General features: G+C 34.7%; 1 protein-coding gene across 5 annotated transcripts in view; it reads left to right on the top strand.

The window, feature by feature from the left end:
• The window catches only part of NOVA1 (NOVA alternative splicing regulator 1), a 148,795-nt gene that overhangs the window by 128,295 nt on the left and 1,935 nt on the right, over positions 1-18,565 (top strand). For all 5 annotated transcript variants that reach the window (XM_070628423.1, XM_070628422.1, XM_070628425.1 and 2 more), the window contains one exon: positions 17,425-18,565. This exon is cut by the window's right edge and continues 1,935 nt beyond it. In XM_070628423.1, coding sequence (XP_070484524.1) covers positions 17,425-18,429 — 1,005 coding nt within the window. In that variant the 3' untranslated portion in view covers positions 18,430-18,565. The remainder of the gene's footprint in view (positions 1-17,424) is intronic.

Raw genomic sequence — 18,565 nt, 5'->3', positions numbered from 1 at the left:
ACACCCAGGAGCCAAAGTGGAACACGCTGGACTGAACCACTAGGCTACCAGGCTTGAAATTTTTTACAGATGAAATTTTAAATGTGAAGCAAACATAAAAATATGATAAATAGAATGATATTCTTTAAGAAATGTGTTTAAACTTAAAAAAATAAATAATGAGCTGGGTTTGATCAGTTCTCAGTTACTGACGTTAAATTTTTAAATCACTTCAAGATTCCACAAAATGGCTCTGTTAATCAGTCAGTGGTGCCAAAAATTAAATCCCAGCCTTAATTTCAGGCTCCTGATTGTTAGCTCTCCTGGGATTCTTCTCAAATTTCAGCAACAGAAGAGAGTGAAAAAGAGTGATTTCAGAAATATGTGCTTTATAGACATTTATTTACTGATAAATTTGAAATGATGTATCAAAATCTATAAAACAAATGAAAATAGGCAACTCATAGATATCACCCTTGCTATGGTTACAGAAAAATATTAATAAAACTCAGTGATCTTACTTTAAATTCATGACCATAGATCTCAGATGGACCTTAATTCTGTCAGACAATCATAAGCCCATCTACGTTTTCACTCTCTAGATGACAATTTCATAAATTCTCTTCTTTCGACCCCTGTATTCGTTTTCTGTTGCTGTGTAACAAATTGCCACAAACTTAGTGGCTTAAACAGCACACATGTATTATCTTATATTTTCTGTGGGTTAGGAGTCCAGACACCACTTAGCTGAGTCCTCTGCTTGCAGTCTTGCAAGACTGCAATCAAAGTGTCGGCTGGGATGCATTCTCATCTAGAGGCTTGACTAGAAACTAATCTGCTTTTAAGTTCATCCAACTTGATGGCAGCATTCAGTTCCTTGCAGCTGTGTGACTGAAGGCCCCACCTTCTGACGTGCTGTTGGCAAGAGGCAGCCAGCCCTCCTATTCCAGAGACTGTCCAAGTTCCCTGCTGTGTGACCCTCTACAGGCACGTCACAGCATGGCTGTTTGCTTCTTGCAAAGCCAGCAGGGGAATCTCTCCAGTGTGTGCCAGCAAGACGGAGTCTTACATGTTGAACCTAATCACGGGAGTGACTTTTTACCTCCTTTGCCATGAAACATAACTTAATCACAGTAGTGATGTTCCATCCCTTTGCCATATTCTGTTGATTAGAATCCAGTCACAATTTCCACCCACACTCAATGGAAGAGATTATACAAGGCATAACACCAAGGGGCCATCTAAGAATTGTTCCTACCACCACCCCCCAATATCTCTTGCTCCATCCTCACTCCCAGCTGATGACCTTACTTCCTACTTCACTGAGAAAATGGAAGCAATCAAAAGAAAACTTCCACGAACTTATACCAATACATATACTTAATGGGCCAGCATTTATACCCACATGTTCTACCTTCTCATCCATTACCATAGGCAAACTTTCCCTGCTCCTATCTAAAACCAGTAGTTTCCATTGTATATTGTCTCATCCTTTTTCCTTTATTCAAGACACCCCGTCAGCAGTTCCACCTTTTTCCTTTATCTGTCAAGTTTTTGATCTCTTTGGGATCATTCCCATCAGCATACAAATATCTGTTTTTCCCCTGTCTTAAAAGACAGAACAAAACTTCTTTTTCCCACTTCTCCCATTAGTTAATGCCCTTCTTCATATACTCCCTTGTAACAGAACTTGTGAAAGTATTTTCTCTGCTCTCTGTTTTCCAATTTCTGTCTTCCCATTCTTTCTTAAATCCACTCAGTCACGTTTTTGCCTCCACTGAAATGCTTTTGCCAACGTCGGTGATGACCACATCACTAATTCCAGTTGTCTGTTTTCAATCCTCGTGGACCTGTCAGCAGTATTTGTCCTGATTTATCACTTCCACTTCCTTGGTATACTTTCTTTGCTTGGCTTCCAGGATACTGCACACTCTTAGTTTTCCTCCTGTGTCATGACATATGCTTCAGCTCAGCATACTTTGCCAGTTCCTCCCCCATCCCACTTAATGTCAGAGTGCTCCTGGTCTTAATACTTGAGACTTCTTCTGCGTTTATATTTTCTTCCTCCTCACCTAATACCTTGGCTTTTATATTCTGACCTCTGTGAAATTTATGTCTCCAGTGAGAGGCAGGTTTACTGTGAACTAATGAAGCTTGAACCTTAGGATACCTTAATCTGCACCAGCTTATTACAAGGCCCTGTACCTCATTTTATGTTCATAATTTTGAATATATTTCCCAAAGATGTCCCCTAAAGTTGTGTAAGATTTAGGCCCCACATAACTTAGGCTCACTTTTGGCTCCAATCCAGATCTCACAGTGAAACTACAGACTATATCCAGTTTCCTGCTCAGTGTTTCCACTTGCATCCAATGGACATCTTAAGTGTAACAAGTCTAAAAACTGCCCCAAATCTGTTCCACCTGTAGCCTTTACCATTTCAGTTGAAGGCGTTTCCATACATCTACTTGCTCAGACCAGAAATCTTGGATCTATCCTCGTCTCTTTCTTTTCTTACCCCAAATCCAGTTCCTATAAGAATTCATGTTGATTCTACCTTTAAAACATACCATCACGCTCCACTGAATGACAGGGATACATTCTGAGAAATTCATTGTTAGGCATCGTCATTGTGCAAACATCAAAGAATGTACTTAGACAAACCTAAATGGTATAGGCTGCTACACACCCAGGCTGTATGGTACTAATCTTATGGCACTACCATTGTACGTGTGGTTCATCATTGACCGAAATGTTATTATGCAGCACGTGACTATATATAGAATCTTAAGCACTTCTCATTACATCTACTGCTACCCTGGTCCAAGCCAGGATTATTGCAGTAGCCTCCAGACAGGTTTTCCTGCCTTTCTGCCCTTGTTCTCCAAAGTCTGAGCAGACTAAGTATTCTTTTAAATATCCGTCGGTTTATATGTGTGTATATATATATCTTTGCCTACACCAGTAATAGTTTACCATTTCACTCAGTAAAAACAAATATCCTCAAAATGACATTCATTAACTTAGAAGATCTGGCCCTCGTCACCTTAACCTCTTTCACTTCATTCCCTACCACTCGCCTCCCCACTCACTCTGCCCCAGGCACGTTGGCCTGCTCGCTTTTTCTTGCAAACAGAGGCATACTCTCACCTCAGTATTTTGCTCTTGCTTTTCTCTCTGTGTGAAATTCACTTATCTCAGAGATCTATTTGGCTAACACCCTCACAGCCTTCAAGTCTTTGTTCAAAATTCACCTTCTCAATAAGGCCTTCCTGACCACTCTGGTTAACGTCGCAGCCTGGCCTCCCCCTTCTCCCAGTACTCTTGGTTCCCTTTATCTTGCTGTATTTTTTTCATTGCCTCATAGGATACTATATACTTTACTTACTCCCGTGTTTATATGGACTGTCTGTCTGGCTTTCCTAGAAAGTAAGTTGCATGAGAACAAGGATCTTGGTTTTATTCTCTGAGGTTTCAGAAGCACTAACCTGAAACACGATAGGTCCTCAGATACTTGTTGAACGACTAGTATTAGTTGGAAGAATAGGCTTAGAGTCTCTATGATTTAAAACTTGTTTTTTTTATTTTTGAAAATTTCTTCTTCAAATGAAATTTTGCAGAGAAGTTCCCTAAAAATATAAGCCAACTGGAAAACAATACTTTTGATTGAATAAAGAGGTTGAGTTAAAGGGACATCATAACCTTCTTCATTAAACTTCTATTTTACTACTTGTAGTACCCGGAGCACCGTTTGAAAACCAGTCAGGTTCTTGTCTCAAGTATTGTCATAATTCTCCAGCAAAATGTCAAAATTAGTATTCATTTCCTGCAGTGTGTGGGTGTGTGTGTGATGTCAAGATAGTGTTCTTTAGAAGTGTATTTAAGAAAGTCCTACAAAAATAGTGAAATCCAAATGTTCTTTATAAATGAACTTATTGACTTTACTATATATATTAGATTTTGTGTTCTTTGCTTACTGTTAGGATGTGCCTTATAAAATTGCTGATGTTTGAGTACAGTTTCTCAGTGTACATCGTATACATATTGAAATCTCAAAAAATTCTCAAGAATAAATTAAACCAAAAAAAGCACAGAATCCAGATTAAGAGAATGTTCCCTTTTCGTATAAGGACATAAAACATCCCATTAATAAACAGACTTACAATAATTTTGGAAGAGAAGATTTAATATCATAGAAATATCAATCCTTTTAAACTCGATTGTAAATTTATTGCAATTTTCATTTTCTTCCCATTTTTTTTCTGGTTTTCTGTGAGAGAGAAAGAAGGCAAAATGATTTTAGTATTCGTATGAAAAAATAAATGCCTGAGAATTACCATAAGACAATTAATAAAATAATTACCCAGAAAATATTTGTGTGGGACAACATACTTCACTCAGTATTAAAACTTACTATAAAGCTATCATAATAAAAGGAATGTGATATTAATACAGATATAATCAGTCATTGAAACATAATAGGAATTTCAGAAATAGATCCAAATATGTATGGGAACTGTACTTTATCATATATTAAGAAAGGTAGTGTAATTTAGAGATTAAGAGAACTGTGATCTTGACCCATAATTCCTGGCTTCAAATCAAATCTTTGTCACTTCGTAATTTTCTGATTTGAGGAAATATCAGTTAACTTCACCATCTGTGTTTTCTCATTGTAAAACGTGAATAATTACAGTGCCTACCTCATATTCTTAAATAAATCAATAGATGAGAAGCGTTTAGAACACTGCCTGGTTGAGAGTAATTATTAGTGTTATTTAATTCATTTTAGAAAAGGATGTTTTATTTAATAAATAAATACAGCTGAAAGAAAATAAATTTAGACATCCACCCTATACAACATTTAAAAATAAATCTCAGTGCATTCACGATTGAAACTGGAAGACTATTTGACGAAATTATAGTGTTTGAAATCAAGTTGAGGGTGACTTTCTTAAGCAAGAAGGAAATCCAAAATGGAAAGGAATAGGTTAAAAGACTTGAGTATATAAATTTTTATATTTTTGATAAGGCAGAATGCAACATTAATAAGCAAATAAGCAAAAAAGATGATAATATCCTTGGGAAAATATGTTGACCACATGTGACAATGAATTGTTAACTCGTATATGGAGAACTCCTAGATTTATGTGAAAAAAAAAAAAACCCAGGAGAAAAATAGGTAAAGATTATGAAAAAGCAGTTTACAGAAGAAGAAATTGAAATGTCCATTAAATATGAAAGCATGTTTAACATCACCAGGCATCAGGGAACTATGAATCAACCTCACAAGATTATACTTTTTTTTTGCCAGATAGACTAAATTTTATATGTGTGTATATAGTACACATGTATTGGGAAGACAAAAATTAATCTGTGTGTGTGTTTATAAATTAAAAGTGCTGGCAAGGATATAGGAAATAATCATTCTCATACGATGTTGATGTAAGACATGGTATAACATTACAGCTTTTGAGAATCCATCTGGTAAAACTTAGTGTACCAAAACATAGAAATATAGAGACAAGGATGTATATTACTGTATTACTTACAATGGCTAAAGGTGGAAAACAACCTGACCTCTGAGAGGAGGATGGCTGAATAAATTATGGTATTGCAGAAGATTATGTGGTGACGCTATTAAAAATAATGAGTTAGAGCCACATAAATTGGCCTAGAATAGTGTTCATAATATATTAACCGAAGAAAATTACGTTGCTAAGAAACATATGGCCCTATCTTTTAATAGTCAGAAAACATCTTGTGTTTATGTATCAGCAGGGTGATGACAAGCATTATGAACATTATTAACTTTTTCTTTTTATATCTATATATTGTTTTTAAAATGTTAACTAAGAGAACGTAAACCGGATGGAAAAAAAATGACTTCAATTGTGGTATATGCAGTGTTTTAAGGAATGTAAAGTGTGATTTTCCAAGCCATCGGGAAAGATGGGACTGTCTTTTGACTACATATCGGTTTGAGCTACTTGACCCTTCATTTTCTGGCCATGGGATGCTTTCCTGAGAAGTTTCGAGGAGGGTCACGAGAAAGAGGCCTTAGGCCTAGAGGAGACACTTATTAACTCACGAAGGAAGTGGCCGTTGTTTCATATGTTAACGTTATGCCAAATTAAATGATTTAGTAGCATTTGTAAGGTTTTTCATCATTCTTTCTAAATTAATATATCGAAGGTCCTCAATCCTAGCATCAAATCAAAATTACTTATGGAGACTCTTATTTAACAGGTCTAGCATGAAATTCCGCATTTGTATTTGAAGAGTTAGAGAAATATTTCCTGAAGCCTCCTGAGATGTTTGGGAAACACTCTTTACTCTATTAAAGATGCACAGTTTATTTAAAATGATGATAATCATGTACTATATCAAACTATCTTTTTACAAATTTTAATTCGACTTTTTTCATGAAATAACACGTTCTGAATGTTTGAAAAACACTAAATTAAAGAAAAAATATTTAATTTGTACAGAAGTTGAAGAGTGTTAGTTTTTTCATTGAGAATAGTAAAGGTTTACTAATTAATACAATTTAAATCTATGGAGAAATATTTTACAGAAGATGATTATCTTTTCAGATAGCATTAGTAGTCTTTTGACTGTTACCAAACACAGTTAGAGGTTCTCTTACCTTGGAGATGTTTATATATGCAGATGACATTAATAGTTTTTAAGCTTGTTTAGCAATATTCTTGCCAGAAACTATGGAAAAGGGTTAAATGAGTACTTCCTAATCATAGTCACTCTATTGCGAGCATCCAAGTTTGTTAGTGTGCTGTAGACGGCAGGTCCTTCACACCCAGCTATGGAAAATAGAGGATCTCCCTGAGGGCAAGTTAAGAATTTCTGCTGAAAACAGTACACCATTAATATTTTCCAGTTAGAATTCTAACACACCATTTGGTAAATACCAGGTTATGTGACCTTCCAAAGTCCCTTTTAAAGGTATAATTTGAAGATATGTTTATGGAAAGTCTAGGACTTTTCAAGTTTTCAGATTGAAGAAAGTGGAACACTTCAGGGGAAGAGTGTTAATGAAATAGTCTCTCTGTAATGTTCCTTGTTTTCCATCCCACGTCTGGCTTAGGCATTGGTAAAAATGCGTAGACTGCCTTGTCTAGTACTGACTGGTAAGTAGGCAGATTTGCAATACTTTTTTTCTTTCTGGACCACCTCTCAGGTAGAGGTGTTTGGTTTGCTTCATCAGCATCCTCCCTGCCCTCATAGCTGTGATAGCTCTTGCACACAGCGTGTTTTCAAGACAGAGTAAACATGCCTTTAGATAACCGAAGTCTTTAATGCCTCTTTACTCCAGAATGTGCACTAGTCTTCTTGCTCTGTGTGCATATACAGTTTAACATTTTTTATCTTTCAAATAAAGCCATATAAAATGGAAAATACCTAAAATAGCAAATTGAGTAGTTATCATTTATTTTCAACATTTTTATTTTCTTTTAAAAATGCTTACAAGTAGGACTGTCTTTGCATATTCTCTCAGATAAGAATAGTCTTGCCATATTAGGGGGTTTGGTTCCTGCTCACTGTGGAATGAAAAAATGTTTCTCGTTGGTTTTTCTAATTTTTTATCTTGATTTAGGAATATTCCAAGAGATAATAAGTTAATCTTTTTCATCTTTTCTTCTGAACCTAATACCTTATGGTTCATTTTGTTGGTGTTTGGTTCAGCTATTTCTTTCTTCACTTAGATGATATAGTCTTTCAGTTACGCTTTAAAAATATTTTTGAAAAAGGAAGTGTTCTGTTTCATTAACTTCAGATTGCTTGTAGCCAAATAATAGAAGTTATAAGATTACTGTATTTTTATTTGTTATTCATTAAATATTAGAAGTGAACTACTTCAATACGTATATAGGAAAAGAACAAAGAACTTAGTTTTGACTAATAATACGTTTTGTTAAGGTGCAGACATTCTTCTGTTATTCTGTTTATTGTTAGTTAATATTTGTTTGCTCATCTCAAGTATTAAAAAATAATAATTCATAACATTTTCATTTTCTTAATGACAGTGGTTTGTGATAGTAAATTATCAACCTCCTTTTGCTAGTAAGATACAGAAATGCAGATGTGTATTATTTAAAAAAAATAAGTATTGCCTTCAGAAAAACTGTTGGTAAAATTAAAATATAAGGAATGTTGAATTAGCATGCTGGTAAATATAAAATACCTACAAGCAACTATAATTTGATTTCAGTAATATCTTAAATCATATCAAAAATATGACATGAGTCTTTTCAACTAATAATAATTTTTAATTTTAATGGTAAAAAAATTTGTAAAAATAGAAAACTCAAATCACGAAAGTTTCTTTGTAATTAATTACCTAGTTATCTAAGTTTAAGTAGAGATCAATTTTCAAACATAGTTGAGATATTTACTTCCAATAATATCGTATCTAATTAGTTTGGTTACATCATGGAGTGTTAAAGCAATCCCTGAATTAACTCAGAATTTCAAAAGCTTTGTATTCCAAGATTAACTTTGTGGTTTTCCTAAACAGGCCTTTACCTTAATTACATGTTTCTTATTTAAAACTATGACTTTGAATTTCCTTATTTTAAAATATAAAAGTATTTTCTAAATCTTCTTTTCTGTCATTTATCAACTTATTTTTTATGTATGTTTAAATATTTAGTAGTCTTCATTTTACCACCTGACTGTAAGCTTCATGAAAGTGAGATCGTATCCTTTTTATTTACCTCTGTATCCCCAACATCTGGAACAGTGCCTGCACAGAGTAGGCACAAAGTAAATAATTGTTCAATGACTACCAGACTGTATGCAGTTTATTTTAAATGAATTGCTTATTCTGCTTTTGCAGGAATTATTTATTGAGCAGAATAATTTTGGGATAATTTTTCCATTTTCTTTTGTTACACTGCTTTTAAAAAATCAAAATAAAACAAAGAGTATATGGTAGGAAAAAAAGCTCATCTGAAATCCAGTCTCTGTTATTCCTTATACTTCACTTTCACCTGCATATAATTTTACACTGTCTAATCCAGACTCTACATTTACATTTATATATTTTTTAATTTTGCATTGATATTTTCCACATTATTTTATAATTTCGTATAGTATCTATACACTGTTCTGTGTATATGACATTCTCCATGTGTTGAATTATTTTCCAGAAGGAGTGCAGGAGAGAAACTAAGTTAAAGATCATGCTCATTTTATAACTTAATGTATTCTACAATGTGACTTCCGAAAGTCAATAAATACTGCCACAAATGTTTTTTAAAAGAAAGAGATTAATAGTTAAACCATTTCCTCATTTACATTTTGTTCACTTTTTTTTTTAGTGATTAATTTAGCTGCTCTGCTTTGAATATCTTTGACTATTTTAGAGGTTAAACATTTTCTTGTCCTACTCACCTCTTTACTGTTCACTACGTAATGAATTGTGTATTCACTTTGACCTCTAGGTTCCCTTATCCATTCCTGTGGCAGCCTTAAATACTATCCCTGTGTTAATTGTCAGATTTCCTCGGATCTTCAAACCATAGCCAATCCACGACTTGACATTTTCTCTTGGATGGATGTCTGATAGGCATTGCAAACTTAAAATATCTAGAATAGAATTCTTGATTCCCTCTCTCCTTATCTCTTTCACTCCTTTTCCGTCATCCACTTCAGTGAACACAACTCCTACTCATATTCTGTTTTTACTTTGTAAATTGATTTTTACAACCTTTAAAATAGTAAATTGAAAGCGTTAGGTTTCATATAAAAATACCAATATTACAAATACATTTTTTTAACTAATCAGAATTAAGAACTCTGAACATATATCTTATTATATGTACCCTGAAAGAGCTGGGCTAAGAAGAAAAGGTTTAAAATAATAATAATAATAAAATAATTGTGGTTTCAAAGAGCTTTTTGATAGCTTGACACATGAATGATGATGACAAATAGAACTCCCAGAAATTTAACCTCAGTTAGTAAAACCTGGTTTAGTAAACTTTAAGAACACAGTACCCCAAGTTATTTTTATTTATAAATAATCTGTTGCCTTATAATAGTTTATCGTTTATGGCCTTCATAGTTTCTTCATAATTATTTGACTTCCAGTCGTTTTCTTTTTTGTTATAATTATATCTACAGTGCTTGTCATCTCAACATAACAGGAATAGTTTGAAGGGCTTGTTTTCTCTTCTTCTTACCTCTAAAAAATAGATTTTTCCTATTTTTCTTATTCCCAAGTGTATCCCTCTCTGCAATGTCATGTGATATATCTTCAAAATATGTAGCAGTCACCAAAAGAGGAAAAAAGCTTTGAATAGTGCTTCAAGGGGCAAAGTGAAAAAAATGTATTCAGTGAAAAATAGTTGTTAAACTTTATTTGCCTTTAGAAATTTCATGGGGATTATCATTCATTTTCTGTCTTCTTCCAAAGAGACAGAAAAAGAGGTATACGTCTGTCCTTCTCTGTCATATCTTGCAGCTGGAGGGGAAAATAAAGTATGGCCCTTTGGAAGAAGATATAAAATGAAGTACAATCTCCACAAAACTTTTGTTACTTTGAGGTAAAATGCAATTTCTTGAAACAAGGCAAGGGTGGGAGGGAACTGCACTAGTTACGAATTGTGATTATGACTCAGTAGACACTATTATTTGAGCCATCTTATTAATTGATCCTGTTCATCACTTAATCAAGGAAACACTAATACATTTGTATTCTAGACTTTGAGAGCCAATCTGACCATTTCTTATGGCTAAAGAAGCCTAGCCACAGGCTTAATAAGTAAGAAACTACAAAATAACTTAGGAAAAACATAATACATCAAGGAACATTTAAGGAAAAGGCATATAGTATATATTTAATTATGTTTGGTTTATCTCAGTATGGTTGCAATATAATCTTTGAATTTTAGATTTTATAGATGATAAAGTAAAGAAAGTTATTCTTGTTTTAAGAACCCAAAGTCATATTTTACACACACACACAACTGCATGGCCATGATGGAATCTTTCAAATAGTTTATTATTTTGTTCTTATACAAATCTGTATTTTATTTTTTGGCTTTATTTTTTAAACAGTTATCCAGTTGATAACTTCAACCAAGTGCAAATAGGAAATGCAAAATTAAATAAGATAATTGGCCTTCAGGAAGGTAACATTTGTAAGAGAGAGAAATATCTGTTGCACTCTAATATAAACCAGCATAAGATAAGTAACATAATAAGAAATATAGAAAAGTACTTTGACACTTCTAGTTTTAGGGAACCAGGATTGAGTTAACAAAGTACATTGCATTTGAAATACTCTTGCAAGATGTGTTAGATTTTAGCAGGCAAAAATGTATGAGTTTTAAGGGGAAGATTAGTGTGGGGATATAGGTAACATTTCAGTCAGTTGGAACCAATGAATAAACAAAGGCAGGACATAAGAAAACTAATACAGAGTATATTCAGGACTAGCTGGTAAAGTTTGGATTCGGCATATAATACTAGTCATAGAAGATGAAGTGGGAAAACAGTTGGGGACAGGGTATGGAGAATTTAGAATGTCTCCACAAGGAGTCTGGATAATTCTGTGGGTAGTTGAAGGGGTGTTACTGAAGGCAATTGAGTAGGGCTTTTTCATGATACTAAAATAGAAACTCCTTATCCACAGTCTTATCAAGTTGATTTTATAAATGATGAAACTGAAGTGATTTGGCAAAGGTCAAAGAGCAGAGCCAGGGTAAGAGCCCATCCTAACTGCCAATTCTAGATTCTCTTTATTCTACCACACATTACTTAAGATAGGATAAAGCAGTAGGACTGGGCCCAAAGCATTTCAGAGGGGAAAATGTCAAAATGTCAGCAGTACATAACAGGATGTAGAGATCTAGGGAGCAAGAGAAGGCACAGATGGCTCCCAGGTAGAAAACCTGGTGTTGGCGGTGGGTGGGGGATAAGGATATATGAGAAAAGACAGCATGGTATTTTACAATAGAAACTAGACATGCTTATGAAAACTGCTGCCTTTGCTTTGCTTCTCAAAAGTGACTAGTAGAGAGCTGGAAAAGCTGCTTTTCTCTTCCTTCTGGCTACTTTTTTTTTTCTTTGGAGGAAGATTAGCCCTGAGCTAACATCCATGCCCATCTTCCTCTACTTTATACATGGGACGCCTACCACAGCATGGCTTCCAAGCGGTGCCATGTCCACACCCGGGATCCGAACCCCGGGCCGCCGAGAAGTGGAACATGCGAACCTAACTGCTGCACCACCGGGCCGGCCCCTAGATACTTGTATATTCATAGCTCTGTTGTGCATATTTTGTCAAACAGTACTTTTCAAGAAGGCAGTTATTTATGTATTTAAAATCTGTATCAAAATAAAAGATTTTTTTCAATTTGCTTTGGTAAGCAATTAGATATAGATGCCCCCAAATGACACATGCATCTCCACTGGACACTGCTAAAATGGTGCCTCAGTAGCCTAAGTGTAATACCGTAGGGACATGAGAGATTTATCCTGTTAGATCAGGGAGGGTGTATCTTGGTAAAAGGTAAACTGAGTCATCCATTTGTGTCTCTTTACCAGAGCTCTGACAACTTGACTTTTAGAGTATCAAGAGGTACAATAGATATTTCTTTTGGATAGGCAAATATTACATGATATAATAGCATGTAACTATTTTCAAAGATACTATTCGGTCAGTTATAAATTATAGAGATACAACTCAAAGTGGCTTAAACAAAAAAAGGAATTGTATTGATTTTGTGCTGGCTTTGGACGTGGTTAGATTCACATGTCAAAATTCTGTTGGAAATTTCTCTCCATTTCTGGAGTCTCCTTTTACCTAGGTTGACTTTATTTTCGGTCAGGTGCTCCCTCTTTCCACGTGTGGCGAGGTAGTCATTAGTAACGTCAGGCTTGTGTTCTCCTAGGTTAGAAACACAGGCACTTCTATCCCAACAGTTTCACCAGTTTCTGAGGCTGACTCTTATGAGGCCATCCTGTGTCACGTGCTCAATCTCAAGTCACTAGCTGCCAGGGTGTGGAAACTGTGATACATCAGGCCTCGGTCGTGTTTCCAGCCCTAGAGGCGCTGCAAGCTTGTCAGCCTCACCCGAAGCACATGCACTAAGAATGAGAAGGTGTTTCCCCGAGGAAAACGGGTCTGTTGCCAGAGGAAGGAAGATTGATATCAGCTGAGTGAATGAATGAATGAATGAAGTAACAGGTATCCACTATTGATAGGAATGCTTTATAAATGTAAGGCAGTACATATGTACTATAAAATCTGGCAGCCCTCAGTAATACAGTCCATACTATTCATTGAGATATCTTAAATTATAATGGAACTTCTTTTGCATTTATTGTAAGGTATGGCTTTATGAAAAAGTTCAGTAGTTTTTCTGCTGTAATGATGAAGAAATGTGATGCCTACAGACACCCTCATTCCTTTATAAGACCACAATGAGTTGGAGTTCCTATTTAGCAAAGGAGTAAATTTGTTTGTCTTAATGCTTATTTGTCATCAGAAACATATGAGTATTAAAGCCTACCTTTTTGGTATTTTTAATATTTTCATAGGATTCCCATAGAGGTTCTTCTTTTGTGGTTGCAAAAAGAGAAATCGTCACTTCATTACTTTTTTTTTCTGAAAGTTGATGCTAGTAAAATTAGTATAATTATATTGTTAATATTATGTTTATTTGATATAACAAATAATTATAAGTCTAGGAATAAGGAAAATTTAAGCGAAGATTCTTTTTCTTTAGAAATAATACCATTATTTAGGCAGGTCATCGCTCCTCAAATGGGTTTAGGTTTGAACAGGAACGCTCCAACACAGAGGTGTGGAGATGTCCAAGAGTAAAGAACAGGACAGTGATAGGACAGAGAAGAGAGATGGTCCTCATCTCTCAGAGGTTTTCTACATACCCTTCTCCATCCAGTTAGGCTTTGTGTCTCCTTCGTACCCTTTGTATACTTCTGTAGCAGCACTTTCAAGGCTTACTGCACCCGTACATTTACACCTATGTTTCCTACAACTAATCTAGAAGTTCTTTACAGGCAGGAACAGTGTCATATTGTATATCGTTTATCTCTGGCTCCCAACACACGGCCTGGGCCACTAAGCATTCCACAAAAGACTGGATGGATGGTCACAACTGTAGATCATAGCTCTGAAGGGAAAACCGATTTGTAACTGTCAAGAGCATATCTGATTTCGTCAATGCATGCTACACCACATAATTTGTATGCTGTTGAAGATCCAGTACTTTTTTCTCTCAATTCTTTAGAAATAAGAATACATAAATTTATGTGAGTCAGTGTGTTAACAGAGTTCACCAGTGAAAATGAAGCCATACATAGAATTAGAATTTGTTATTTATCATTTCAGTGGGGATACAAACACTGTCCATGCACAGACTTTTCCTTTGGTAAATGCTGTGTTCCTATCTCAGAAGTAAGCAAATGGCCTATCTTCCCTGATTCTCCACACCCCTCTCTCCCCACCCACCCAGTGTTCAGTTGCCATTTTCCTTGGCTGGGCTATTAAGTATTTATATTTATTAAATTTGGAATTTAATAACTTTTATATTTATATTTCTTTTAATTTTCTAATTTAGTTTCTAAGATTAGTGATCTTATGCAGAATTATTACTATCTAACGTTCAATGTTACTTATTATAAATATTAATGTGTAGTCATTAATGTCTTCTCTTAAATCATAACACATTTATTTAGTTACATGTGGACAAATGTCAGTCATACCAACAAAATCTGGGGGCCACGTCACTATTTGATAAAACAGCAATTTTGGCTGACAGTATTTTATATAAGTTTATTTCAGATAGTTAAACTGAAATCCAGGTGTTAGTACTTACTACGTAAAGACATATAAAGATAGATGATGTGGTGTAATTCTTCTTTATAATATAAAGATAGATGATGTAGTGTAATTCCTCAATTTGCAAAGATACAGATTTTTCAGATGTTCACTTTTATGAAAAGTCCACACACCATCTCTAAACTATGCATTATTTCAGAATTTTTGAATGTTGAAAAGAGAGAAAAATGATTAAAGGGAAAAATAAGAAAGGACAAGCTAATGTGAAATAATAATGTAAGTACTATGCACACATTTGCAAGTTCTTTTGTAAGGATAGAACTTCCTAGAGTTTTTAAAAAAAAAACTGTAGATGCAGTAAATATAGTATGAGACTCATGTACAGTGTAGTAGAAATTAGTATCGTCACACGTCTCATAGAAACTTAAGGTGACTTTACAGTGGCTGTTATAAAATTATATATTTCATTACTTTTTATTGATAGTCTATAGGATACTTCCCATGATTAACTTTTCATATGCTGTTCTCTTCCTGGATTGTAATCATGCAGGTAATCATTACAATGAGCAAAATAACAGTGATATTAGAATTTAAAGTAATTTAAGAACAGCTCTTTTGAAAATCTTGGTTGATTAATATATCTTTCTTCATAAAAATTGTTAAAACCCTACAGTTTGCCAGGATATAAATGTTTTCAACCATATTTTATTGCAAAAGATGTTCTGATTTTGAAAAGAAATACTTATTTATAAAATATAGTCAGATTTAACATTCAAATATTTAAATCCTTAAAAGTAAGTTTTCTCAGTGCGTCATATGCAGAGGATAAAATGAGGATGATTCTAGTTCATCTTTATAATTGATGTAAGATGTAATCATGATTTAACTTTCTAATTATAACACTTGAACATACTTCAGCATTTCAGACAAATAATTTTCTACAAAAAAGTGAACAAAATTAACAAATTTAATTTGTTAAAAAATGTATTTCTCAGACTACTTCTTGAAACTGAATGCACTTAATCAGGGGAATATGAAGGATATATTTGACATTTCTAGGAAATGTTTCTAGAAAATTTAGGTATTTTTTTCAATAAAATGAAATGATTATATAGGCAAATCAGAGTGAAACAAAATGCCACTGTGATTATAAATTATGTGTGTGGGAAGAAAAGTTTGTATGCGTGTAATATATGTAAATATATCTAAGAGGTGCCCCAGTCTAGAGTTTGAATTTATACTTTCACTGCTTGCCACCTTAAAGAGCAAAATTGCCAAAAATGCATGGCTCTATTTCTTTAAAATATTCTTACCCAAATCTGTGTTTTAAAGGTACATGGCAGTACTTGCTAAAAGTTAACTAATGAAATGCCTCAAAGTATCTCAAGTAAATTCCTACTCAGATTTCAGCAAATTATTTCAGCCTGCCCATTTTTAATGTCTAGAACAAGGAAAGTGATTCCTTCAGTGCTTTATCAGTGACACAACATTCAGGGTTTTTGATCTACTCATTGAGTCATAAATCAGTGCCATCTGTATCTTTGTTCAACCAAATAAAATTTTAAATGTTAATATCTATATTTTAATTTTAGGGGTTGTGGAAAAGACCATACTGAATTTATACTTCTTATAATAGTATTTGATTAGGATTAAATCAAAATCTGCTGGGTTTTGTGGCTGGATGTTTCAATACAAATTAGCTAAAATGCCTATACTTCATATGGTTACGTTGGGTCATTGTAAATATTCATGTGACTGCAATAATTTTTCAATAACCTTTGGTAGTATGATTGTAAGTCCTACTTTTAAAAATGTAGCTGTGACTGCCAAAAAGAGAATTATCTACTTAAAATAGTCATTTCACAAATTTAGATAGAGCATCCAGATAATAGTCTCAAATAGTCTTAACCTACCTAAAAGCTATTAATATTTTTTATATTATTAATTAGTTAGAAGTATTTGTTTCTTTTATGAAGTTATATGTTATCAGCTTAGTTGAAGAACTAAAATACTACTCCTAATAATTTTATTGACCTCTATCTCTGAAAACATTAGTCATGAAACAAATAAGGTATTGAACAACACAAAAATTACTAGATGACAAGGAACATGAAATTAATGTTTTGAAGGGACTCCAGCTAGAACTTTCCTCCTTTTATCTTTACTAACTTTGCTTTATAATCCTGCACTCTTTGTTTGTAAATGTTTTAGACCAAAGATATTCTTAAAGCAAAATAGGTGAAGAATCATCAAAAGCATTTTGATTTTGCAGCTATATAAAAATGTTACCATTGATGTATAGTTATGATTCCCTCTTTTTTAAACATAATCTCTTATAACTTCTACTGCAAAATGCACAAAGACTCAAGGAAAATTTTTGTTTAATAATTTTAAACTGAACATTGCATTTTCCTTTGAAAATTCTAAGTTCTCAAGATAATTATATTAAAATGTGATAAAAGTCACTTTAGAAATTGTGGTATTTCTGTCTTTCATAAATTGCGTTAAACTAATTTTCAAGCTATTATTTTACTTTTTCTAGGATAGCAAAGTAATATGATGTATGTGCGCAAAACAGAAGTATTATTTATACGTATTTTTTTTGATTACAGGTAAAGATTATAGTTCCCAACAGCACAGCAGGTCTGATAATAGGGAAGGGAGGTGCTACTGTGAAGGCTATAATGGAGCAGTCAGGGGCTTGGGTGCAGCTTTCCCAGAAACCCGATGGGATCAACTTGCAAGAGAGGGTTGTCACTGTGAGTGGAGAACCTGAACAAAACCGAAAAGCTGTTGAACTTATCATCCAGAAGATACAAGAGGATCCACAGAGTGGCAGCTGTCTCAATATCAGTTATGCCAATGTGACAGGTCCAGTGGCAAATTCCAATCCAACCGGATCTCCTTATGCAAACACTGCTGAAGTGTTACCGACTGCTGCAGCCGCCGCAGGGCTCTTAGGACATGCTAACCTTGCGGGCGTTGCAGCCTTTCCAGCAGTTTTATCGGGCTTCACAGGCAATGACCTGGTGGCCATCACCTCTGCACTTAATACATTAGCCAGCTATGGATATAATCTCAACACATTAGGTTTAGGTCTCAGTCAAGCAGCAGCAACAGGGGCTTTGGCTGCAGCAGCTGCCAGTGCCAACCCAGCAGCAGCAGCAGCCAATTTGTTGGCCACCTATGCCAGTGAAGCCTCAGCCAGTGGCAGCACAGCTGGTGGTACGGCGGGGACATTTGCATTAGGTAGCCTGGCTGCTGCTACTGCTGCAACCAATGGATATTTTGGAGCTGCTTCTCCCCTAGCTGCCAGTGCCATTCTAGGAACAGAAAAATCCACAGATGGATCAAAGGATGTAGTTGAAATAGCAGTGCCAGAAAACTTAGTTGGTGCAATACTTGGCAAAGGAGGGAAAACATTAGTGGAATACCAGGAGTTGACTGGTGCAAGGATACAGATCTCCAAAAAAGGAGAGTTCGTACCTGGCACAAGGAATCGGAAGGTAACCATTACTGGAACACCAGCTGCAACACAGGCTGCTCAGTATTTAATTACACAGAGGATCACATATGAGCAAGGAGTGCGGGCTGCCAATCCTCAGAAAGTGGGTTGAGTGCCCCCATGGTACATCAGATTGTTTTAACCCCTCCTTTACCCCATTTTCAAGAAGGATGTACTGTACTTTGCAGAAGTGAAGTTTTTCTGTTATTAATATATAATTATGCAAATGAATGCGACTATGTTGACAA

The sequence above is a fragment of the Equus przewalskii genome, chromosome 1 (assembly GCF_037783145.1).
Source record: "Equus przewalskii isolate Varuska chromosome 1, EquPr2, whole genome shotgun sequence".
Classification (NCBI taxonomy): domain Eukaryota; kingdom Metazoa; phylum Chordata; class Mammalia; order Perissodactyla; family Equidae; genus Equus; species Equus przewalskii.
The sequence above is the reverse complement of the archived record's forward strand: the minus strand, read 5'-3'. Positions and strand labels throughout refer to the sequence as shown.